Source organism: Medicago sativa, chromosome 1 (assembly GCF_051527215.1).
Source record: "Medicago sativa cultivar Bolivia chromosome 1, Bolivia_mono, whole genome shotgun sequence".
Lineage (NCBI taxonomy): Eukaryota > Viridiplantae > Streptophyta > Magnoliopsida > Fabales > Fabaceae > Medicago > Medicago sativa.
The window spans coordinates 78,170,471-78,196,884 of NC_140749.1; the positions used below are offsets into that span (position 1 = coordinate 78,170,471).

At 33.9% G+C, this 26,414-nt stretch overlaps 2 protein-coding genes and 1 long non-coding RNA gene across 4 annotated transcripts; 1 reads left to right on the top strand and 2 right to left on the bottom strand.

Annotated features, from left to right (window-relative positions):
• Positions 1 to 1,824: 1,824 nt before the first annotated feature.
• On the bottom strand, positions 1,825 to 4,236 carry LOC146957743 (uncharacterized). Of its 2 annotated transcripts, none has more exons than XR_015023965.1 (5): positions 3,965 to 4,236; positions 3,587 to 3,862; positions 3,335 to 3,378; positions 2,587 to 2,889; positions 1,825 to 2,075 (listed from the first exon to the last, which is right to left on the bottom strand). It is a non-coding gene; the product is annotated as an uncharacterized LOC146957743 (long non-coding RNA). The 2 variants fall into 2 exon arrangements; XR_015023966.1 differs by having other exon boundaries at positions 3,587 to 3,831; positions 3,965 to 4,235.
• A 5,475-nt stretch (positions 4,237 to 9,711) lies between these two features.
• Positions 9,712 to 17,517, top strand: LOC146957744 (putative E3 ubiquitin-protein ligase LIN). The gene is made up of 17 exons (XM_085738738.1): positions 9,712 to 10,007; positions 10,493 to 11,433; positions 11,692 to 11,755; positions 11,865 to 12,233; positions 12,452 to 12,552; positions 12,703 to 13,983; positions 14,362 to 14,506; positions 14,599 to 14,856; positions 14,946 to 15,255; positions 15,341 to 15,465; positions 15,555 to 15,674; positions 15,755 to 15,880; positions 16,216 to 16,338; positions 16,420 to 16,530; positions 16,725 to 16,868; positions 16,943 to 17,191; positions 17,283 to 17,517. Exons 2-17 carry the CDS (start codon positions 10,493 to 10,495, stop codon positions 17,298 to 17,300), a joined length of 4,485 nt encoding a protein of 1,494 aa, XP_085594864.1. The 5' UTR covers positions 9,712 to 10,007; the 3' UTR covers positions 17,301 to 17,517.
• Positions 17,518 to 17,913: 396 nt separating this feature from the next.
• Positions 17,914 to 25,199, bottom strand: UCP3 (Mitochondrial substrate carrier family protein). Its single transcript, XM_085738750.1, is given in 4 exon segments — positions 17,914 to 18,639; positions 19,555 to 19,629; positions 19,631 to 19,811; positions 25,022 to 25,199. Coding segments are annotated over 4 exon segments (921 nt in total). The 5' UTR covers positions 25,144 to 25,199; the 3' UTR covers positions 17,914 to 18,096.
• Between the last annotated feature and the right edge of the window lie 1,215 nt (positions 25,200 to 26,414).

Here is a 26,414-nt window from a genome sequence, read left to right on the forward strand (position 1 = left end):
TACATTATTTTTTGTTCAATCAACAAATATTATGTTAAATCTTTAAAAAAAAAATATTATGTTGAAAATATAAACTAATTATCTCCCTTAAATAATCTAATTGTAAAAACATTATTAATTACAAACAAATTTAATATGACTATCAATATTATTTATATGAACACATTGGTACACATGAAGTTTGGTTGGGTATACACAGTTCATCTGATCATTCAGTGTATGTCATTTTTATATTAATGTAAAATCAAATGTTTAACAAATTTTGCCTACAATATCCAATCCAACTTCAAGGTACCTAAGAATTAACATTTTATTAATTTCTGTGATTTAGTTAAAAGGGTCATATATTTAAAAACATATGTAATTATGTATTATCTCCTACTTATATTACCTCAAAAAAAAAGTCTCCTACTTATATAAAATTAATTACATTTCTTAGTACGTATAAAATGATCAAAACAATTTATAATTTAAAACAGATGGAGTAATTTACTTGAGTTGATTTTTTTTACAACATAAAAATTACATACAATTCATACACGAAATGATAAGCATCGATCAATATATTCCCTCATTCTTATAAATTGATTACGTCTTTAAAATTGTAAAATATAATTTCAGCTATTAACCTATGTGGACATAAGCTATGGTCTATGATACGACACGTTAATAAGACATGTAACATTCAACATTATTTGTAAAAAAAAAAAAAAAAAATTGAACATTAATATTGGATAAATGTATATTATATATAGTCAACCAACTTTTGTGTCTAGGAGGTCTATCTTAGATAATATCGTGGCTACTACCGAAACAATTCACTACATGAAATCAAAGGTTAAAGGTAAAAAATGGAATGTTGTTTTAAAACTTGATATTAGCAAAGCTTGTGACATGATTGATTGGAGTTACCTTTGAGGGGTTATAGCAAATATGGAGTTTTCTGATCAATAGGGTTAAATGGATTATCATGTGTTGAAACGGTGGATTACTTTGTACTTCTTAATGGTAATGCCACAAGTCCTATCATTCTAAAAAGAGGTTTGAGACATGGAGATCCACTATCCCTCTATTTGTTTATTATTTATGTTGAAGGTCTTTCTGCGCTTATTCGAAAAGCTGAAGCGATGGATGAAATTAATGGTGTCAAATTTTGTAGCAATGCGTCAACTATGGAGTATCTGGAAACAAAAAAATAACAAAGTGTGGAAAGCGGTAATTGATGCTCAAGTTTATGTTGTGGAGAGAGCAAAAACTATGTTTCATGATTGACAGGATGCACGTAGGATTTGTAATACATCTTATGCACATCTGCGACAAGAAGGAAATGTGAAATGGATCAAACTAGTTCAAGTAAGATTTAAGTGCAATATTAATGCTTCTTTCTCCCAACTTTCTAATAGAGTGGGAATATGAGTTTGTACAAGTAGGGGTGGACATCGGGCGGGTTCGGGCGGGTTCGGGTGCAAACCCCCCACCCAGATGAACCCGCGGGTGTTGAGTACATACCCTTTTCTGCCCAAAAATTGAACTCGGGTTAAACGGGTTCGGGTGAAACGGGTTGCGGGTTAAACAGTTGGGTTCAAACGGGTTGGACCAATTACTGGGCCATTCAACCATTTCAGGCCCAATGAATTTTGCTACGATTTTTTTTTATTTCACGGTAATTGACCATTTTTTTTGTTAATTTTAATGGGCCATTTAGAAATGTCTGCCCATTAAATTTTATAGTGTTTCATTTTCTCTTGTACTGAGCCATTTTTTATGTTTATTTAACTTGGATTATGTTGTCATAAATATGTAAAAAAAAATCCTTTAAAAATCTTGTTAAATGGGGATGATGATGTCCCATTTTCCCATTTGATGTCCCTTAGCTGTCATATGATTAAAATTAAATTTAACTTACAAAACCAATAAAAATAACTTTAAAAATTTACATATTCCTAATAAAAAAATTAATACAGTGCTCATGAAAATAATAACAGTGAAACTGGATCTGGATAGATAATAATAACTCCTTTATATATCTTGATCCACAATAGATCAAGATACATTATCACAGTAATATTGTTAACCTGTGAAAAAAATACAGAAAATATACATCAGTAACTAATAAATCAAGGTTCGTTTTCTTCAAAATTGCATAAATTATGTGTATATGCAGGATAGGTTTTAAGAATCACAAGCCAACTGATTCAGCAGCGTACCAAATTTTACAGGCTTGGCATAACATAATATGTGCTAATTGATTTATGATACTACACTAAAATTAAGACAGATACGAATAGCAGCATCAAGCATCATTTTATTGAGGGGAAATGTCAAAGAAGTAACATTGTAACAGCTTCAGTGAGTCAAACATTCCCAAACAATGAACTGATGAAGTGAGAGTATGCAACTATTGAAGAAAGCAATTTATTAGTTGGTTACAACTCTTTCTTTTAATTTTGGCATAAATTGGCCAAAACCAACATATAAAATCAAAGACAACTATGAACACAGAGAGTAAACATAGAATAAATCAAATACAAAGTTACAACAAAAATACTAAATCAATATTACTCTAAAAGAGTTAAAAAAAACTACCTTTATCTTTTTGGACATATCATCATATGTTTAAGCATGTTGTTAGTTGGATGGCTAGAACTATTTGACATAAAAGAAGTGAAACAGAAGTTACAAAAGGCAGCATCTTTTTTCTTCGTAAAATGTCTCCAAGCCATTGAAGGATGTCTAGCATCTTTTTTCTTCTTTAGATTTTGCACTAACTCAGCATGTTCAGGTCCTTGGCTATGTACTAAATCAGCAGCCTCAACTTCTTGTATTCTAGCAACTTGAATTGGAATTTGAGGAAAATGATTCACACTAGTGGTACCACTTTCCATGTGTCTATAAAAACAAAATAAATAACAGACCATTAGGATAAGAAATAAACAAATAAACAATGAATTCAAAGGAAGAAGTATAAGCATCAACAAAATATGCATAAACTCAACAAAGTATGCATCAAAGACATGGATAAAAACTCAACAAACATAAGTATTAACAAGTCAGAAGCTATGTGCATCAAAAACATGGATAAACTCAACAAAATATGCATCAAAGACATGGATAAAAACTCAACAAACATAAGTATTAACAAGTCAGAAGCTATGTGCATCAAAAACATGGATAAACTCAACAAAATATGCATAAAAAACATGGATAAATTCAACAAACATAAGCATCAACTCAATAAAATATGCATCAAACCAATAACTAAAAAGATTAGTAAGGACAAAAACTGAGAGAAAATGAAATTGAGTAAACTTAATATATTAAGATCCAATATTACCTCTTGAAGCTGGAAAATTTGCACAAAGATAGAAGTTTCCAAAGCTGATAAAAAGAGAAAAAACAAATAACAAAAATTGTCAAGTTAGTAACAAATTCAAATACAAACCCACACATTGAATAAAGTTCAGATCTGGAAAAGCCTAATATTAAAGACTCCAAAAAAAATGAATAATTTAAAATTTTGGCATAAATGTATAAAAAGACAAGTAACAAAACTGAAGCTAATATTAAATCAACAAAAATTACTTACTTTGACAAGCTGGAGTTCTCATAGATGCAGTACAGGGAGAGGTTCGATTTTTTAAAATCATAAACAAATAAAATCAAAGAAAACAATAGTTAGAAAAGCACAAAGTGAAAGTTTGTTGTAAAGGGAAAAAACTTATAGATAATGAATCGAATAAAACTGAATGGAAGTAAGACTAACACTATTTTTTTCTGTAAATGGTTAACTTTAAGAGAAAATATGTCAAGAAGGAAGATTACCTCTCAGATCTGAAATAATTTGCAGAGATGTATAAGTTTCCTAAGCCAAACAGAGAAAATAAACAAAAAAATAATAATTATGTTAGTAAGAAATCCACAGCAGTAAGCTGAAAATGAAAAAAAAAATACTATGTTGCCTTACCTTTGATAGATAGAAGTCGCGACTGAGAAGAAGGAGGAAGAGGACGAATTTTCGTGTTGTCTTGACTGAGAAAGGCATAAAACAAAGGGAATCAAGTTGGAAAGTTGTGAGGTAGTGGTGGTGAGAAGCAGCGGCGGCTGCTAGGGTTTGTGGAGGAAGGTGACGGTGAGGTAGTGGTGGTGAGAAGCAGCGGCGGCTGCTAGGGTTTGTGGAGGAAGGTGAAAGAGTTTGAGGCTAGTGAGAGAAAATTTTGGAAGAAATGAGGAATGAGTGAGTGAGATAAGGGTTAATGTATGGTAGGTAATAAAACGACGTCGTTTTTAATTATCTAATACGGGCGGGTTCGGGTACCCGCGGGTGAAGCTCATTAACCCTACTCTGCCCCTTTATACCCTTGTGTACCCGAATTTTTGACCCGTTTGACCCGCGGACCCGCTTAAACCCACTCAGCTCGGGTTTTTTTTCCGGGTTTTTTCGGGTTGGGCCGGGTCACGGGTCCTTGTCCAGCCCTATGTACAAGAGATGATACATGCACTTTTGTTTTGGCTAAACTTGAATGATTTACTTTAGTTTGTGAGGTACATGGTGGCGAAGCTCTTGGATTGTTATCAGCTTTAGAATAGGTTCATCAATTACAGTTGAGACTTATCGCTTTTGAGCTTAATGCCAAAAAAGTGGCGGATAGTTTTTCATCTGCACATCAGGATGTTACAAAATTTGGGATGATTATCCATAATTGTAAAACTGACTTTGAACAATATTATGTCAACTCTAGAGTTGAGTTTAGGAGACAAGCAAATAAGCCAGCCCATAAATTAGCTAAGGCAGCCACATCCTCGGTTAGTTTTAAGATTTTGGTAGAAATACCACATTGTATTAAACCTACTAAGCCCGGATACTCCAAAATGGAGACATACCTGTATTTGATACCGATACTTTGTGGATACTCGCGGATACATACCCACAGAGTATCATAGTTAATTATTTTATGGGATACTTATAAGATACTCAACACATGCACGCAAATACTTATAAGATACTTCACAAAGACGTATCCTGGAGAAAAAATAAAGATAAAAAAATGAGATCATGTTGTGAAAATTCAATGGATATGTATATGATTCAATTTAATATACGAAACAATTTAATTGTTTTTCGATTAACCAATTAAAAATTATGTTTTGGTCGATGAAAATAACGAGAAAGAGGAGATTGAATCAATCAACATTAAACAAACTTTGTTTTGAGTTCTTTTATTGATGTATTTGTTGATATCTTAACATATGAATGAAAATATAATAGTGTATGATTTATATGAAAACTTTGCATTTTTTATTTCGATAGCATATATATATATATATATATATATATATATATATATATATATATATATATATATATATTTTAAAATTGTGACTTTTATGATTATATAGTATTGATGAGTAATCAATACTTATTCGATCCCTTAACTTATTTGTTGTTTCCGATTTGGTCCCATAATTTTAACTTTTTCTTTTTCGGTCCCTCAAATATATTTCCGTTAGTCTTTTGGTCCTAGTCTGTTAACTTTAACCATAAATGTGTATAGTGGATCAACATTGTAAGTTGTCCATCGTAGACTTTATTGAATTCTTTAATTTTAGCCGTTTGATCTATTTTTCAAAAAGTGAATGGTTAGAATATAGAGATCCATTGTATCTAACGATGCACCCCCAACATCTAATTATTTTTTTACATGTCTTCATCTTCTTCCCTACTCATCTTCATACATTCATAAAAAATTCAATAAACCCAAATTTTTTTTTTCAAACAAAGAGATGGAAAAAAACTCAAATTCTTCATCATCATCATAATCATACATTTATACAAACAAACCCATAAAAATAAATTAAAAAATAAAAATCATATGTTATATTTTCCTGTATTTCCTCCAAAACCCAGCAACCTAGTAAGAACAGGAACAAAATCATCAACAAAAATCAACAACAAAATCATCACCACAATCTCATCATTACACTTTCAATTCTTTAAATCCAGAAATTCGAAAAACTTGGAGAAGGAACAAGAACATCAACGATAATGGCAACAACAACAACACAAATTCGAAATTCGAATTCGAATCTGAGTTTTGAAGAGGAGGACCATACTGAAGCAGCACCACTACCATTTCAGCGCAAACACTAAAAATCACTTTTTTACCTTTCTTTTTCTATGAAACTAAACACTAAAAAAATGGATTCTTTTTCCTCTCTTTGATGCTTATCTTCACTGAGAAAATTTCCCAGTAACCAACCAAATGAAAACATCATTGTTACATTGAATCAACAAAAGAATGAAACACCATCATTACACAATCGGTGACAGTGAACTCAACGTCGATGATGAAGCAGAGAGATTGATAGATCTGGATTTCGGAATTCGGTGAAGAAACTCAGGTTCAGGAGATGAATCTTTTGAATTCGCGTGAGGAATCCATGGATAAAATCAATTGAAGTTGATGTTGTTGTCGTTGTTGATTTTGGATTCGAAAAAAGATTTTGAATTTGTGTGGAATCCATGGATAAAAAGAATTCGTGTGTGGAATCCATGGATAAAAAGCAATTGAAGTTTATGTGTTTTTGAGAGAAAAAAGATGAAGATTGAGGGGGGAGAAGATGAAGTTTATTGTTGTTGTGTTTTTTAGGTTTTTGGAATTTTTTTAGAGGAAGAAGAAGAAGGAAGATCATGAAGAAGTGAGGAGAAAGAAGAAGATGGAAAGATGATGAAAAGAAAAAATTATGTGGTGATAGTGCACTGTTAGATACAATGGACCTGTAATCAAGTGATTAAAATCACATCATACATATTAGACATTAAAAAAACTAACGGTGAGGACTAACTTCATTAACGGAGTGTACATGAGGGACCGAAAAGGAAAAAGTTAAAATTATGGGACCAAATCGAAAACAACAAATAAGTTAAAGGATCGAATATGTAATTAAGCCTATTTTTTTTCAAGTATTTTACACACATATAAATTTTAGTATAAATATTTGTTAGCGTATCTTAGTTGTATCATATCATAAATTTTTAAAATTTCACATATTTGCATACGCGTATCATATCGTACCCGCACCCGTACTACGTATTAGTGACTTCATTATACTGAACACATTTTAAATAATAAAATAATATAAGCTTCTTTCCTTAAAAAAGAAAAAGAATAATCTCACTTTATTGTAAGTTTGTCGTAAACTAATTTACCTTTGAAAATTATGTTATCTCATTGATTGGAATTGTTCATGAACTTATCCTATAGAATTAGTGAAATGATATATTTTTTTTAATGGCGAAATATATATATATATATACACACACACACAAGGACGAACAATATAATACAAAATACATTAAAAGAACCGTCAAACGACTCTCCAGAAAAACACCAAAGAGGAGAACACCCCAAGCCCCACACACGAGGCTGAGGGCGCACCAACAAACACTCTAAGCAAAAACAAAACAAAAGCAACAAGCGAAGGAAAGCACCAAATAGCCAACAGCCACAAGTGGCAACAACCCCAACAAACACTTGTAGGCAACAAGACAAACACAAGAAAAGCCAGAAAGCCACACGGGAAGGGAGGAGATACAACCCCACCCAACCCCGCAAGCAACCCCAGGAAAACCAACCACCACAAAACCCTACCGATTCCAACACAGGACGAGCTGGATCTCCCACTCAAAGAGAAAACATGAACTGGCAGAGCACTTAGCTCGGAACTACTTCCAAGCTAAGAGTTTCACTCTGTCCACCACTGGCTCCTCTCGGAATAAGCCACCAGCAAAGATAAGGTCATTCTGGGATGCCCAAATGGTCCAAACAACAACATGTCAAACCAGAAGTAATCCTAACCTAACTATCTTCCCCCTTCCTAAACCCGCAAATGTCTGAAACTGCAGGGGAAGCCCCGGAGGCATCACAAACTCTCAACCCAACCACCTAGACACCTGGTATCACACTGGGAAAAAGAAAGAATATGAGAGGAAAAGGTGCAGCGCCGACTCAGTCGTGACAATATTTATAAAATTTATTAATATAAAATTATTAATAAATTACATTTTTTTGGGAAATATTTAATATTTTTAAAATTAAAAAAACTGTCATAAAATTTGAAAGTATGATAATAGATAAGATGTATTATTTTGAAGATATTTACAGTGGGTTGTTAATCAATTATTACAAAATTAAAATTTATCACAAATATTTAAATGTAAAAAAAGACGTGACATTAAAAAAAGTTAGTTATCTTAAACAAGGTTTCGAACAATTTAAGATTTGTTGCTAATACTTCTTCTATAGCTAAAGGTTAATTCTCCCAAAGAAGTTACGACAATGGCAATGTTGAGCTGTAGTCAATCTTTTGTTGAAAGTCTATGCAAATCTGTCGTTAAAAGAAAAAGTGCAATTAATCAAATGAAATGAACTTTAGTTTGTTTAGGATCTACTTGTACTTCCTCAGATTCGTTTACTAATCAATCAGAGTGCACTCTTCTTAAAGAGAGTCGTTTACTTATTAATCAAACAATTCTTATAATCATTCTCAAATCAAATTAGTTTTTTAGCAGTAGTAACATGTTTATATATGTTTCTCTAAACAAAAACATGTTTATATACGACGTTTTTGTTTGATGATAAAAATAAAATTTTTTATTTGAGATTGTTATCTGACATCATCATCATATCATACTATTCAATCCCCCAATTTTTTTTTTTTAATTTTACGAGTTTTGTTATAAAAAAATAAAATAATCTTTAAGAATCTCTTGATCTATAATTTTTGTCAAGTTATATGAAAAAGGACTCATTGGAGCCAAGTCTATTGAATTTTACACCCACATATTGGAGCGGTTCGTTATAAATAAAATTGTCCATTTTCAACATCAAAATATAATTTCCAATTTTATGCTTAGTTCAATTTTAAACAGTGATGCCCCATCCCAAGCCCATTCTTTGGATATGACCGATCTACTTTCTTAATAATATGAGGGTTTTTTTTTTTCTTTTCAAAAAACAATTAAATAGTAAAACTCATTTCAAATTAGTAAGGAGTTTTTTTTTTTTTTTTTTGTTGAGGGAAATTAGTAAGGAGTTTTATTATAGGAGTTGAAAATCGCTAAAGTCGTTAAACACGTGATATGACCTATAAAAAGGAGTTAAGCAACTCCAATTTAGTTAGACCATATTGACAATTCTCCAAATCCATCAAATGTAAGAGAAATACTTTGAATAATATAATTTTGTTTATTTTAACATTATTTTTATACAATTTATATATAAAAAACTATCCATACTTGTCCATAAAAAAAGTGAAGCTATATATGCCGCCGAAAGCATGTTAGGCAAAAAAAAAAAAATGGAAATTTGGGGTTGGTAGAATCATTTAATATTTTCTACTACTCCTATGTAGCTAAATAAGTAAATTTATTTTCACATTTTCACTCCATCAAGCATGTATAGTAAGAGACCAAGAGTCTAAACCTAAAAGCCAACGGTTGTTTGTGTTTTTGTCAATGCAATATACAACCAATCATTTCCTAATGATTTAAGCATAAAGTATATAATACAAATACATGTAACCTTTGCACAATATAATAATAAATAATCTATGTGCCTTAGTCCGCGCTTTGTTTTGCTTCTGTCATCATGCCGGCATAGCAATTTCCAACCTTAGTGTTACTAATTTTGTTTTTGTATACCATATGCAGGCAAACACATAGTCTTCTTTTACACCTTTTTTTTTTCTGATTTTTTCTTCTTGCAAGAAACGTGTTGGCTTATTCATCATGTCAATCTCACAATTTATGTCTCTTTCTTTGATAACTTTAAGTCAAAGACTCAAATCCTAGTGTCATTAATTCTTATACTTTGTTTCTGAATATTTGAGTACTTCCATCATCTTCTTCTATTGCAGCTAGCTAGCTAGCTAGCATGCCAAGTCATCATCAGTTGCATCTCTTGAAGGATCAAAGTGGGAAATTTTAGTGGTTGAAAAGAAGCTATAAGGTCAAACAAATAATATCTATTTTGAAGATCATAATCTGTTTTAGTTTACTTGGTCTTAACTTTACAATATAACGATAGATTATTCAAATATGTATGACAAAAATGTTTGCTTCAAAAGGTCTTGATTCAATATTAATTGCTTTTGGAGGATTCATGTCCATTGCACATAAATTTTGACCATTCTTAAGTTTTGTTTGACTTGGCTGAAAGTTGTATAGATGTTGACTTAGAAATATCTTGTTGAGGTTAAGAGTTCTGATTTCATTTGGAAATTAGATTGGTATTCAACATCCTGGTATACTTGGATGATTTTAGTTTGTTTCCTAAATGTTAGTTTATGCTTAATTAATACTAACATCACCTTATTAGTTATTTGATTTAGTTTACCTTTATGTTGATGAATTTGTACACTCCAAGTCACTAGGGTTTTTTATATTTCATGAACAATGTTTTATTAGGCTTTTTTTTGTGATTTTTCTTGATAGATGTCAGGGAATTTCAGATTCATGATGGATCAGAAGGACATTGTTAGATTCTTGACTACAACTATAGATAGTTTCATTCAAGATAGGTTAATCAACAAAGAACAAAGAACACAACATAAAGATCAATGTGCTGAGAGATTAGCAGCTGAAGATGGAAACACCGACAAAGAAACTGAGGTAGAATATTCTGATCAAGCAGTATTAGCAAATTTGGATTGGGGTATTGAGGCTCTTGAAGAAGCTATTAATACCTATAATATGGAAACTAAGCTTGCAAGATTAGATTATGCTGAGAAAATGTTGCAAGTGTGTGCAATGTTGAATCCTAAGCAAAAAACTGCTGGAGTACCAAATTCATATTTATCAGCTTGGGCACATTTGAATCTATCCTATTTATGGAAGTTGAGGAACAATATTAAGAGTTGTATTTATCATTCTTTGGAGATGTTCATTGTTGATCCTTTTTTCTCTAGGATTGATTTTGCTCCTGAATTATGGAAAAACCTGTTTCTTCCACATATGAGTTCAATTGTAGGGTGGTATTCAGAGGAGAGACATAAGCTTATGATGGAAGTGTTACCTGAATCTTCTGATTTTTCTTATACTGCTGATTTCGATAAAGTTTTCAATGAGTCTTTGGTATTTTCTATGAGGCCGAATCAGCTTGAGAAATTGCAAAAACTTGAGCAGCTTTATGGAGAGTCTTTAGATGAGAACACGAGGCTATATGCGAAATATTATAATGATTGTATGAACCCTGATTCTACCTCAAGCAAGAAGGTTGTTCCTATGTTGCCAATTGCTGAGCCGCCGATGACTCCTTTGCATGAGTTGAGCCGGTCTGTTCCTGATTTTGTAAAGTTTGGTCCTATTTTGCCCAAGAGTTCTGGATTTTCTATGACAACAAGAAGACCTAATGATGGTTTAAATGAAACAACCAGGTTAGAGCTATGCACTCAAACTTTGAATTCTTGGAATCTGTGAGTCTCAATGAACTTCGGGACATAGCTATGCGATGAGACCATTTTATTTTATTTCTAAGATATTCAATTTTTCATATAATATTTAAATATGCAAAATCTACTCATGTGTTTTATGATTCAGTGCCAAAAACTTGGCTCAAGAAAGTTCAACAAGCATTTTATTTAATTTGAACCTCCTAATTCTTGTATGTACGTTTGGATTCTGAATTTCAACAGAGAGACTATAGCTTCAAATTCCAACCATTCAAAGGGGGAACAATCATCACTATGGGGTGCTAAGGTAATAGAAAATTATCTTTATGTTTGTTTATTGCTAATAATATAACTTTTGATTAATGGATTTAGAGTAGCACATTCATATAGGCGTTATGATAAATTACCTTATGCAGGAGAGCATAATTGAAGAGATTGAAGACGGTTCGGATTCTGAGCATTATGATGCATCTGTGGATTCTGATAAAATCAATATTTTCTCACCTGAATCGAAGAAAAATATCATGGATGAAGATGTTGAACCAAAAGTATATCGATCAAACCAGAAGAATCAAATGAATTCTCCCAATATATCTCCTATGGAATCTCCAAGAAGAGCTTCAAATTACTCATCTACAAATCCTCATATCCGTAGGAAAAAAGAATCAAAGTTTTTGCGGTTACTATCTAATCGTTTTACGGGATCAATTGTTTCTGATCACTCTCTATCATCATCTCCAGACACGAGCTCCGATCATATTTTCACTGCCGATGAAGAAGTTATGGTATGTCAGATAATATATACATAATCCTATTATTTATTACTAGTCCGGACTTAAATATAAGCAAACAAATGCATGTATCTGGTCCATATACATATACTTTTTTTTTTTGCTTATTTTGAAGCCTAGAGGGAGTATGTATTACTCGTAGTTTTTTTATGGTTGGTGGATGTAGTTACTATATTTGAAGTTCAACTATGTAACAGTTATTTGGGATATAGGTCTTGAATAATATTAAGAGGAAGAATGATAGTCAAACACCAAGCATGAATCAACCAAGCATGAATCAAGACAATGAGAATAGTCTGGTGCTGAATGACAGGTAATTACTACTTCTTTTTATTTATGAGATATTCTTTTTATATTCTAGGATTCTCTTTATAGTTCTCATGCTACTATTTGGGTTAGTGACAAATAAATAATATTATTTCCTTCCTAATGTTCAACTTTCTTTGCCCTTTTGAGTTTGCAGTTCACATTGTGAAAGTGAAGATGGTTATCAAAGCTCTAGTTCATTTCCAAAATTAGAGAAACTGACTATTGGATCAAAACCACCAAAAGATTTTGTTTGTCCAATCACAGGTCAGATATTTAGTGATCCTGTCACCCTTGAAACAGGCCAAACCTATGAAAGAAAAGCTATTCAAGAGTGGCTTGGAACAGGAAACACAACGTGTCCCATCACGCGACAGGCTCTATCCGCAAACATCTTACCAAAAACAAACTATGTTTTGAAGAGATTGATAGTATCATGGAAAGAACAGAATCCTGAACTAGCTCAAGAATTCTCAAATTCTAACACACCAAGGGGTTCTTCATGTTCTCCCTCTGCAAAAGACATCACAATGGTTTCGAGTATACAAAGAACAACTGATTCACCAAGTCAGAAGTACAAAGACGACTATATTAGACAAAGAAACAACAGATTTACGAGGGTTTCTGTCGGTGCATCTCCAACTAGTGTGTTATCGCAAGCTGCAGTTGAAATGATTATAAATTCCTTGACACCTTACATCACAAGTCTATGTACATCAGAAAACTTGCAGGACTGTGAACAAGCTGTATTGGAAATAGCAAGATTGTGGAAGGATTCAAAGACTGATCCTCAGATTCATTCTTATTTATCAAAGCCAACAGTCGTAAGTGGTTTAGTAGAAATTCTCTCTGCTTCTCTAAATAGAGAAGTTCTGAGAAGATCAATTTATATTCTTTCAGAGCTAATCTTTTCAGATGAAAGAGTTGGAGAAACACTTAACAGTGTAGATTCTGATTTTGATTGCTTGGCTATGCTACTTAAGAATGGTTTGGCCGAGGCTGCACTACTTATTTACCAACTAAGGCCAGTTTTTGCTCAGCTTTCAGAACATGAACTTATACCCTCTCTTATCCAAGTGATCCAGAACAAAAGTGAGGATATAGATGATTTTCAGTTAGCTATAGACCCTAAAGCTGCCGCCATAGAAATTCTTGAGCAAATTTTAATAGGAGGGGATGAATATAATAGGTCAGTCAATGCTTCAAGTGTTATCTCAGCAAACGGAATTCCAGCCATAGTTAAGTATTTGGACAAAACCGAAGGAAGGAGACCTGTAATTTCCATACTTTTGTGTTGCATGCAAGCTGAAAAAAGTTGCAAGAGCTCAATAGCAAATAGAATCGAATTGTCACCCATTCTTGAATTATTTCACGCTGGAAACGATAGCGTGAGAGGAATCTGTGTGGAGTTTCTCTCAGAACTGGTTCGATTGAATAGGTAACTTTCAATAAGAAATTTTTTCCTTTCCCTTCAATTAAAGCAGTCATTTATCTGTTACTTTTCACCTTGTTCAATATTTTGGAGATGTAAACCAAATTCAATGCTAACTGATATAAACCATATTATCATTCATTTGAGAAGTATCACCTTTATGTTTACAGTAAAATGGAGAAATTAAAGCAACGATGATACCATTTTTCACAAAAAAATAAATCGTATTAGATGGGAAAAACACAGATTTTTCATATCACTCAGCAATAGGCACACCTAAATATTTTCCTATTAAGCACTCCCCACATGTTAAGAAAAAAAGTACTGTTGAGCCGCTCCTCGTCCAACACCAATTTTAGTATTTTTGTTTTTATGATTATACAGAAGGACGTCCAGCAACCATATATTACAGATAATCAAGGATGAAGGAGCTTTCAGTACAATGCATACATTTCTTGTATATCTTCAGATGGCTCCAATGGAACATCAAATTGCTGTTGCCAGTCTTCTTCTTCAACTTGATCTTTTGGTTAGCCCTGTTAGATGAATTTATTGTTCTTAAAATGTAACTATGCTCTTTTGTTGCCTCAATATATTTTTTGTTCTTGTCAAACTATTCAGGCTGAGCCACGAAAGATGAGCATTTACAGGGAAGAAGCTGTAGAGACACTGATAGAAGCACTTTGGCAAAAGGACTTCTCAAATAATCAAATGAAGGCTTTAGATGCTTTACTATTTCTTATTGGACATGTCACTTCCTCAGGGAAGTCATATACTGAAGCTGGATTGCTGAAGATTGCAGGATTTGATCAACCTTACAATGTTTTAATGAAGGCCGAGCAATTGGGACACTCTGACAATGATTTCATGGAAACAATGGTTTGAGGATATGTGGCATTTCAATTGTTATTTTGAGTATTGTTGATAATTGATTTCGTACGATACTAATACAAACTTTTCTTACATAGGAGGATGAAAAAAACGCCATGAAATCTTGGCAGAAAAGGGTAGCTTCTGTACTTTGCAATCATGAAAACGGTTCAATATTTCAAGCTTTGGAAGAATGCCTAAAGAGTAACTCCTTAAAGATGGCAAAATCTTGCCTTGTTCTTGCCACATGGCTGACACACATGCTCTTTACTCTACCTGATACTGGTGTAAGGGATGTTGCTCGGAAATCCCTGCTTGAGGCACTTATGAATGTCCTCCAGTCATCCAAGAACCTGGAGGAAAAGATCCTAGCATCCCTAGCTTTGAAGTCTTTCATTAGTGATCCAGGTAGGTTTTTTATACTAGATGTAAACATTATACGGGTCTTTATCATACAAAGGAGTACACTAAATGAAAAAATGGAATGTTGCAGCTGTTCACGAAGTACTAAGAGTTTATGCTAAAAGCATCTATAGAATCTTGAGGAAGCTGAAGAAATATTCAACAGTTGCAGCTGATATTTTGAAAGCCTTACTAAACTTAAATTCTGTTGATGTGGTAAGTGGAGTAGTGATTAAGGATATCATTCATTTCGTATAATATATTTATGTTTAGGAAAGTAACTATTTTAATTCTCTGTTCTATAGACAGAGTTGTGGAGCTGTAAAGAAGTAGTTGAGTTAGATTTGAGCTCAAATGGAGAGGTGCTTTCTTTGCATTATCTGAATGGTCAGGTCTTGAGTGGACATGCTGATGGAACTATCAAGGTAGAGTATCCTAACAATCAGAAACAGTGTGGTTGTGCGTTTGTCTAGCTGTTCTTTTTAACAGTATAAATTCCTCCTAGGTATGGGATGCAAGGAAGAGAATACCACGGGTGATTCAAGAAACTCGCGAGCACAAGAAAGCTGTTACATCTCTTTGTTCTTCAGTTGATAAACTATACAGTTCTTCCCTGGACAAAACAATCCGGGTAACTCGTCATGCTATGTCATAGAAAAAATTGGTCAAATATTTTGTTGTGCATACCAATTAACGTTGCTAATATTTGAGGTGATGAGGCATACGAAAAAAATTAATGAATTTTACCAGAATAAACAAATATAAATGGCTAGACTCAACAATTAACATATAAAATGTTGTGCATTCTTATTGTTTGTCATGTACTCTACAATAATTGAAAGCAATACAAAGTAAACAATAGTACTTGATATCTTAACTTTCCAAATTACCTGCATCTTTTTGTTGATCCACTAGATTAATCTTAATACTTGATATGCACCATTGAATAATACTTCTTATGTACAGGTTTGGACAATTAAACCTGACGGGATTAAATGTATAGATGTTTATGACGTTAAGGAGCCAGTGTATGAGCTAGCAGCCAATGCTAAATTGGCATGCTATGTAACACAAGGAACAGGAGTTAAGGCAAGCCTTATATGTTGCTGAACAACTCAAAGAAATCTAGTTCCATCATAAGATAAAATTGATAAAATTTGATGTTTACAGGTTTTTAATTGGATAGATGCTCCCAAGTTCATCAATTTCAACAAATATGTAAAATGCCTTGCTGTTTCTGGGGACAAACTGTACTGTGGTTGCTCTGGTTACAGCATACAAGTAAGCATCCCTCTATATTGCTTCATTTTTTTAGTGGTGTCTTTAGCTGAAGTAAAGCAATCAGCAAATATTGCTTAAGAGTTAAGATCCATACGTTCTTTCCAGTTTCATAATATACAACTCTAACAAAACATACAAAAGCTTCTCCAGAAATTGTCTATGTTTTTTAAGACTTACCGGCTGAATGATGGCAGGAGGTTGACTTGTCCAAATATACATCAACTTCATTCTTCACTGGTACAAGAAAATTGTTGGGAAAACAAACCATACACTCCCTTCAAATTCATGATGATTTGCTCTTTGCTTGTGGTTCTTCTATTGATGCAACCGCAGGAAAGGTATATGTCTGTCCTTGTTCTGTTCCAAAGCATATTTTCTCGCAGAACTAACTTTTTCCTTCAATTGATACAAGATATTTTCACTTTCCACCAAAATGGTGGTGGGATCGCTATCAACAGGACTCGACGTCCATCGTGTAGCCATCAACAGTGACTTCATATTTGCTGGTACAAAGTTTGGCACCATTGAAGTTTGGCTAAAAGATAAGTTCACCCGGGTTGCTTCCATCAAAATGGCTGGTGGTAACACAAAAATTACATCATTAGCATCAGACACTGATGGAATGATGCTTTTTGTTGGTTCCTCTGATGGAAAGATCCAGGTTAGGCACTGATCATAATAGCAGCCATGATATCACAAACTAACCAGCTTCTTTCCCAGTAACTGAATTTTCTCTTGGATTCATGATGCAGGTCTGGGCATTGGACTAAGCACAATAAAAGTACGAGTATAACAACCCTTTTGCCACATGTAAATGAAATGCTGATGAGTTTTACCTATTTGAGCTCCTTACATATTTTATAGGATTTCATTAGTCAAAGAGTATTGTTCATTAAATTATATTATCCAAATAAGATCTTCTATGTCGAAGGTATACAATGCAGGAACAATTGAATATACTATTTGCGGGTACACTACCACCATCAACTTCTTCTTGCACAAGCATCTCATAGTTGATAATTCAACTGCAAAGTGAAAGAGACAATTGAAACATTTAATCCACGTATATCATCACATAATGTATGTAACATATAAAAATGTGAAAAAATTACTTATTTTTAATATAATTGTCAATTAAATCAATCAGTTCATCCAATTATTTCGCAAACTGTATTTTTTCCCCCAGTTTTAAGTAATCCGAGGACTGTTTGTATTGTAGTCCCAGCATCACAAACTGTACGAATAACATCTTCCGGAGGTTATTTTTCCAAAAGGAAACTTTCTTCTTTCTCCAAACTAGGTTTCCAGTAGTAAACAACCAGCGTATATTAACTATAACAAAGGGAATAATAGTGTGGCTAAATTATCTTTAAGGGAAAAAAGGAGTGAAATTTATTCCAAAATAAATAAGAACAACATCACTTGACAATGTAACTGCACAGACAGGCTTCCAAATAATAGTACAGGCAGCAGAAAGAAATTTCAGTGTGTGCACTCACTCTCGAGGCTGTGAATTGTGAATTTTATCTTGAATGAATGTTTAACATCATAAATCAAAATAATATCCTAGAAAGAAGAGAGCCTAGCAAATTTTCTAAACTTCTCGTAGGAAACCCAGAACACAAATTGCCACGGACCAAGCCTTGCCCATGTGGGGAAGAATCCTTTCCAGAGTGCTCTTATTCCTTCAACTTTAACTGTCTTCACCAAGCAATCATAAGAGCTTCTATATAGGACATTCCCTTCCTTTTTAGCTGCCTGATTCATCATTCTAGTCTTGACAACGTCGGCTGGACAACTTAAAGAAGTTGCCGCAAGACCCGACATGATGGAAGCTAATGTGTGGGCATAAACGTTATCCTCAGCAATCTTACTTTTAATAACAAATTGTTTAGCGTGATCATAACAGGCTAATTCACCCATGTTCACTAAGAAGGCTCTTTGGATATTAGGAAAAACACCCTTCCACAGTCCTTGAAATCCTTCAGCTTGAATGATTTTGTTAAAAGCATCAAATGGCCCTGAATACCGAGGTTGGAGACCTTTTCTCATCATTTGACTATCAGCTTGCATCCTCACCTTGACAAGATCAGCCGGGCTTGCTATAACCTGTACTACTAATTGTAAATAATAAAAAATATAAATCTGTAATTTTCCAAGGACAAATATAAAGGTGATCAGTCGGTTAAAACATGGATTCGTCTCCAAAGTTACAGTGCATTGGAAATTATATTCTTGTAAAATTGCATTTTATGATTTTATCACAATGGTCAGCAGATATTTCTTCATTTTTCTTTGATCTCTTGTTTAACTATTAGCATCTCATGGCTACTTTTGCTTCTAACTGATGAAACCATAATCCTAATATTTTATTTCCACCTCTCCAGCATGAGACCAGGTGTGAGATTTAAAACTTAGTAAAGCTTATGCTTAAGGGAGTGTCAGAATCAGAATTTTATAACAAAAGGCAATCCAGAAACATGTGCAAAGCTCTCACATAGGCTGAATCACCTAGACCAGGGACCAAGACAAGGCAGACGTTATGTATACAACAGAGTGGCCGACTAGGCTAACCCCACTAGTAACTAAGATAAACATCAGTCGAAAAACACAAAAGTCGTGATATACCTACCTAATACTGAATCAATCAATCAATTGTATAAAACAGATAATTGATGTACAAACACCACATATTCTTTTACTATGTTCATAAAATCTGGCCGACGGTGTTCTTCGAAGTTGGAAGGTATAAAATTATGTTCTTGAAACTCTGAAGTCTTAACAACAGAATTCAAATGAAGAGACAGTAACTTAACTATTTTTTGGTCCAGGCTCAAGCCTGAATCTTGGAACTTTTATCCTTTAAATATACAATCTTGATGCTCAGCATTTTCAAATAAAAAGATATAGAAAAATTTCAATTACAAATCTGAATTATTTACTTACTATGAGAAATGACTAAATTGACAAGAATTCTGCACAAATATTAACTACACAACACATTTCAGACCATGTAATTCTCACCTGAGCCATACTGCCAGAGATTCCACCAACAACAGCCTTGCCAATGATAGAGGGCGACCCATTATCGGAAGAAATAAATAACACTCCTGAGGTGCTCATACCCAACAATTCGAATAGGTGTGTAGAATAGGTGTCTAAGAATTGCTGGAGACAAGCCCTTATAAAGACCAAGAGGACCTTGTTCACGAATAATGTCTAAGCCTATTCGAAATGCACCGGTTGGACGAGTTGATGAAAGTGACTCCCCATGGAGTTGGTAACAAGAAACTCGAGAGAGAGAAAATGAAATGAAAGTGAAAAACTTTATTAATGAATCAATCAAATGATACAAAGTGTATACACTTATTTATAGACTAATGAGAGTCTATTGTAGTTATCATACACTAATCATATACTAATGCTACTCATCTAACTGCCATAACAGAAAGTCCAGCTGGCATATTCAAGTTACTTGATCCTCAAGTAACTTCTTCTTCCTCATTTGTGAGCTTACTTGCATCACAAGTAATCTCCTCTTCCTCTTTATTTTGTAACAGCCTCCCACAAGCTGGAGCTTGGTATATATCTACCATGCCAAGCTTGGACAATAGAGTAATGAAAGGCTTAGGATGCAGTGGTTTGGTGAAGAAGTCTGCTGCTTGTTCAGCACTTGAAACTGGGAGAAGCTTCATAGTTCCATTTTGTACCTTCTCTCTTACAAAGTGACAATCTATCTCCAGATGTTTAGTTCTTTCATGAAACACTGGATTGGCTGCAATATGTAAAGCACTTCTGTTATCACAATACAATACAGGAAGCTTAGTGTTGTGAATCCTTAAATCCTTGAGAAGGTAAATCAGCCACTGCATTTCACAAGCTGCAGCTGAAAGTGCTCTGTATTCAGCTTCACTTGAAGATCTAGACACTGTGCTTTGCTTTTTGGTGCGCCATGATATAAGAGAGGAACCAAGGAAGAAGCATAAGCCTGTTATGGATCTTCTTGTGTCAACACATCCTGCCCAGTCTGCATCTGTGAAGCCTAAAAGCTGTATGTGTGATGACTTAGAAAAAAAATAAACCTTTGCCTGGTGAATTCTTCAAGTATCTAATCACCCTACATGCTGCATTGTAATGAGTTTTGGTTGGTGCAGACAGAAATTGACTAAGTTGTTGAACCACAAAACAAATGTCTGGTCTTGTGTTTGTCAAGTATATTAATCTGCCTACAAGCCTTCTATATGAGTAGATATCTTCATAGGGTTGCCCCCCATCATGGTGCAGCTTGATAGAAGGATCCATAGGTGTGGAAACAGGTTTAGAACCTAATAAACCAGAGTCATTGAGCAAGTCTAAACAATATTTCCTCTGAGAAACAGAAATACCAGTTTTGGAATAAGCGACCTCAAGACCAAGAAAGTATTTCAGTTGACCTAAATCCTTGATTTTGAAAGATGCATCAAGTAAATGCTTGACTCTAGTGATTTCTGGCAAAGAATTTCCAGTTAAGATGATATCATCAACATAAATGAGCAGGGCAGTGAATGAATCATTAGAATCATTCACAAAAAGAGTGTGATCTGCAGAAGCTTGAGTATATCCTTGCTGAGTGAGAAACAAGGTTAACTTTTCATACCAGGACCTGCTGGCCTGCTTCAAACCATAAAGAGATTTATTTAACTTGCAGACTTGATTTGGTTTGGAAGTATGAACACCCTGTGGGATCTGCATATACACATCTTCATGGAGGTCACCATGAAGAAAAGCATTGTTCACATCAAGCTGGTGCAAGAACCAATCATTGATGGAGGCCAAAGCAAGAAGCATTCTAACAGTGGTGATCTTTGCTACTGGTGAAAAGGTTTCAAAATAGTCAAGACCTTCAATTTGACTATACCCTTTAGCAACCAATCTGGCTTTGTACCTTTCAATAGTGCCATCAGAATGATACTTGATTTTGAACACCCATTTGTTCCCTATAGGTTTGACTTTGGGAGGAGAATCAACTAATGTCCATGTACCATTCTTTACTAAAGCCAGGATCTCAGCATTCATTGCCTCAACCCAGTACTCAGATTGCATAGCCTCTTCAAATGATTTGGGCTCAGTGTGGGAAGTAACAGAAAGAGTAAAATGTGATTGTGAAGGAGAAAGAAAATGAGAAGAAGTAAAATTGGACAAAGGATATAAACTACCTGAAGAAGATGAAGATGGTTGATCTGTGAAAGAGTTACAAACATAGTCTTGAAGCTTAACAGGGACATTTTTGACTCTTTCAGACCTTCTAATAACAGGTTCAACATCATCTATAGGATCAGGTAAATTAGGTATAGAAGGGTTTATAATAGGAGAGGAAGAATCATTATGATTGATAGGAGGAATGAGAAGAGAATCAGAGAAAGAATCCTGATTATGATACGCTACACGTGGGACAGACGCAGGAAAATTATCAGAAGCAGAAGGAGGATCAGAAGCAGAAGTAGGATCAGAAGCGGAAGTAGGATCAGAAGCAGAAGTACGATCAGAAGCAGAAATAGGATCAGAAGCAGAAGTAGCATCAGAAGCAGAAATAGGATCAGAAGCAGATTTATAAGGCAAAACATACTCATAAAAAACGACATTTCTGGAAATGAAAAGTTGCTTAGACTGTAAGTCAAAGAGAACAAAACCCTTGACACCAGTCTTATATCCAAGAAAAACACTCTTTCTTGCTCTAGAAGCAAGCTTAGTTCTGTGAGAACAAAGAGTAGAAGCAAAACACAATGAACCAAAAACTTTAAAACTATCAAAATCAGGGTTTTGATCAAAAAGAAGTTGATAAGGAGATTTATCCTTTAAAATGGATGAAGAAACTCTATTTATGATGTAAGTGGCATGCACAAGAGCATAAGACCAAAATTTTTTAGGAAGTTTTGATTGAAAAAGAAGCGCTCTTCCAACATTCAATATGTGCTGGTGTTTTCTCTCAACCCTCCCATTTTGTTGGGGAGTTTCAACACAAGATTTTTGATGTAAAATTCCTTTTGAAGCATAAAATTGTTGTAAATCAAACTCAGGACCATTGTCACTTCTGACAGTTTTAACCTTGCAATCAAATTGATTTTCTGCAAAAAGTATAAAGTTTTGAACTTGTAATTGAACTTCTGATTTTGATTTCAATAAAATGATCCATACAAATCTACTATAATCATCCACAACAGTAAGAAAATAACTATGACCATGAATGGATTTAATAGAAAGAGGACCCCAAATGTCAAAATGCAAAATATCCATTTTATTGATTGCTCTTTTGGTACTGATACAAAAGGGAAGTTTCTTTTGCTTAGCAAAATGACAAGTTTCACACACTAAGTTGGGATCAGTTTGCAGGAAAGGAAACTGCTTATTCATAATAGCTAATCTAGAATGAGATAAATGCCCTAGCCTATAGTGCCAAAGAGCTGAAGAAGGAATGATATTGGGATCAGCAACTGAAACAGACATGACTCTTGACATGCTAGCTTCAAGGTTTAGTTTGTACAATCCTTCACATAGATCAGCCAAACCAATCTTCCTTTGAGAAGTCATATCCTGCAATTCACAATATTTGTCAAAGAAATGTAAAGTGCAATTTGAACTGGAACATAGTTTGGACACTGAAATCAAATTAAAAGAAAAATCTTTGAGATATAGAACTCTATGTAAAACTAAATGAGGTGTGAGACTGATGGTGCCTGCTATATTAGTGACAACAATAGTATTATTAGGAAGTTTAACATTGGTAGGCTCAATGTTATAATATGTAGTAAACCAATTCAAAGAAGAGCAAATATGATCACTTGCTCCTGAATCTAATATCCAGGAGTTAGATTTAACACAGGCCAGGCAATGTGCAACAGGTAGGGAACAATAAGCATTACCTGAAGTAGATGCTTCAACTGGTGTATGACCAATTGAAGCTGAAGTGCTGACCTGGTTTACCAAAGACTGAGGAGATGCAACCTTAGAGGATTGAATTAAGGCAAGAATGCTGTCATACTGTTCTTTAGTAAATGCAGGCAATGAACCAGAAGCAGTCTCAGTAGATCCTTTACAACTTTCATCAGGATCTTCAGATTGCACAGAATTTGCATTAGAGTTGAATCTACCATTACCATAGTTGGGAGGATAGCCATGCTTTCTGTAACAGGTCTCAATAGTGTGACCTGATTTACCACAAAAGCTACATTGTCTACCACTTTTCCCTCCCTGAGAAATGGATCCCTTGCCTCTACCATAAGGTTTCTTGGTTTCAACAGCATTAACCAAGACTTTACTATCATCAATAGCATCAATACCTTCATGACTTTCTTCTTGAGCCACTAAAGAGTAAACTTTGCTGAGAGGAGGTAATGGATCCATAAGCAGAATTTGAGTACGAACAATGGAAAAAACTTCATTAAGGCCACTCAAAAACTGAATCACTTGATCCTCATGCCTAAATTCTTTAACATTTCGCATGGAAGCACACACACATCTCATAGGGCAAACACATGAAGGTGTAGGTCTATGACTATCATACTCTTCCCAAAGAGATTTCAATTCAGTGTAATAGTCATTAACAGAACCAGTACCTTGTTTGAGATTGTTGATCTCAGATTTGAGCTTCCAAACACGAATGCGATCAGCTTTGCTAAAACGTTCTTTCAACTCATTCCAAACGTCAGAAACGTTATCAATATACACAATGCTCTGTGCAATACTATCAGAAACAGAGTTCATGATCCATGAGTGGATAAGATTGTTGCAACGTTCCCATGCAGAAAAATTCAAATCATTATCAGTAGGAGGAGGAATTGTTCCATCTACAAACTGATACTTGTTCTTGCCACCAAGACCTCTGCGCATAGCACGCGCCCAAGCTTGATAATTGGACGTGTTCAATTGAGGCTTGATTGCAACTGAATGAGGTCCATCACTGGGATGAACATAGTAAGGTGAAGAATAATCTTGTGTTGGATCTTGATTTCGAACCATGATTGATTGAAAGGAAATCAAAATCTGAACGATTCAGGAATCAACACAAAGATGAGAAAAGAGATACGAAAAAAAGAAAGGATCTTCAACGAGAAGAAAGAAGAAAAAGGAAAAAAAAAAACTTGAAAAAGCTTCAGAAACACGCATCCATGGCGGAAACGGTGCGTAACTGAATCGTAACCACCTTCCCCAAAGAGAAGGCTCCTGATACCATAACAAGAAACTCGAGAGAGAGAAAATGAAATGAAAGTGAAAAACTTTATTAATGAATCAATCAAATGATACAAAGTGTATACACTTATTTATAGACTAATGAGAGTCTATTGTAGTTATCATACACTAATCATATACTAATGCTACTCATCTAACTGCCATAACAGAAAGTCCAGCTGGCATATTCAAGTTACTTGATCCTCAAGTAACTTCTTCTTCCTCATTTGTGAGCTTACTTGCATCACAAGTAATCTCCTCTTCCTCTTTATTTTGTAACAGTTGGAGCCTGGTTTTGATCAAGTCTATGGGGAAAGTTGTGGATTCGGCCACCATTGCGGATAATGATGTTAGTAAAATCTTTGTATGAGTATTGTCAACTCCACCCTGTTGATTGCCTGATTTCATTGGTACATACAAGAAAACCCAACTCGCCAAAATAAAATATGCACGGGGCAGGCTATTCTAAGACAAACAATACAATGAATTGACAAGGTACACAGGCATGAGGGGTTGGAGATTAGATTGAAATTACCTCAGCCATGCCATTTGAAAGTGTTGAGGAATCAGGATGACACGATTGAAGTTGTGTGTAGTAGTTCTGTCAGAATAAGTTACGCGTACTTGTCCTTTTGTGGCATCGTCCAGAAGATGCGTGAAGGGGGCTATTGGAGCATGTCCAACGATTGCTAGAAAATAAAGTACAAGACATGACAATGCTGTACCTTAGTATTTGATTTACAAAATTGTCCTTAATAAATTATATAGGAAAGATAAATGAAAGAATTGAAAGAAGAAAGAGTGATAAATAGTTAGGGATAATAGAAAAAGTAACATTAATGTTTCATTGATATTGTAAAGCGACATATAATTTGGGACTCTTTCAAAAAAATATATATATAATTTGGGACAATTTGTTTTCTTCCTAAAGCGACATACAATTTGGGACTGAGGGAGCATTTGATTGTAAATCTAGGTAGGGCAACACACGGTGGAAGTCAAAATCAAGATAAAAACCCAAATTTTGTCTCATTAAATTACATTTTTATTTCAAGTACAACTTGTTAAAAATAACAATATAGTCTTGAAACTATTTACCAAAAGTCTTGTGATGTGTTGTTTTTTTTCGTACTTATTTTTAACGGATCAAACACACTCTTATTAAGAGATTGTTGATTTATTTAACTTTTTAATATTAATATTAAATATATCCCATTTATAATTTTACATTATTTTTTTAATCGATCAAAAACACCCTTATTAAGATATTGCTGACTTATTTAATTTTTAACACTAATATTAACTCTTTTATTGAATGAAACTCATCCGTGCTAACAATTTAGAGAGTGTTAGAAATATAATATAATGTTTTTAACATTTATCTTACTTTTCATTGTGTCATTTCTTAAATCACTATTGTTGACGTGTCAGTGTTGTATCCAATGTCATATCAATGTGTTGTATTCAATGCTTCATACTCTTTCGGACACATATAAATAAAAAATAACTTTTTAAATTTATTGAATAACTAACGTATCTAATCACATTTACATATCACACACACAGATATATATATATATATATATATATATATATATATATATATATATATATATGTATGTATGTATTAAGAGATATTCTTGCATGAACTCTTACCTAAGAGATTATTCTTACACCCA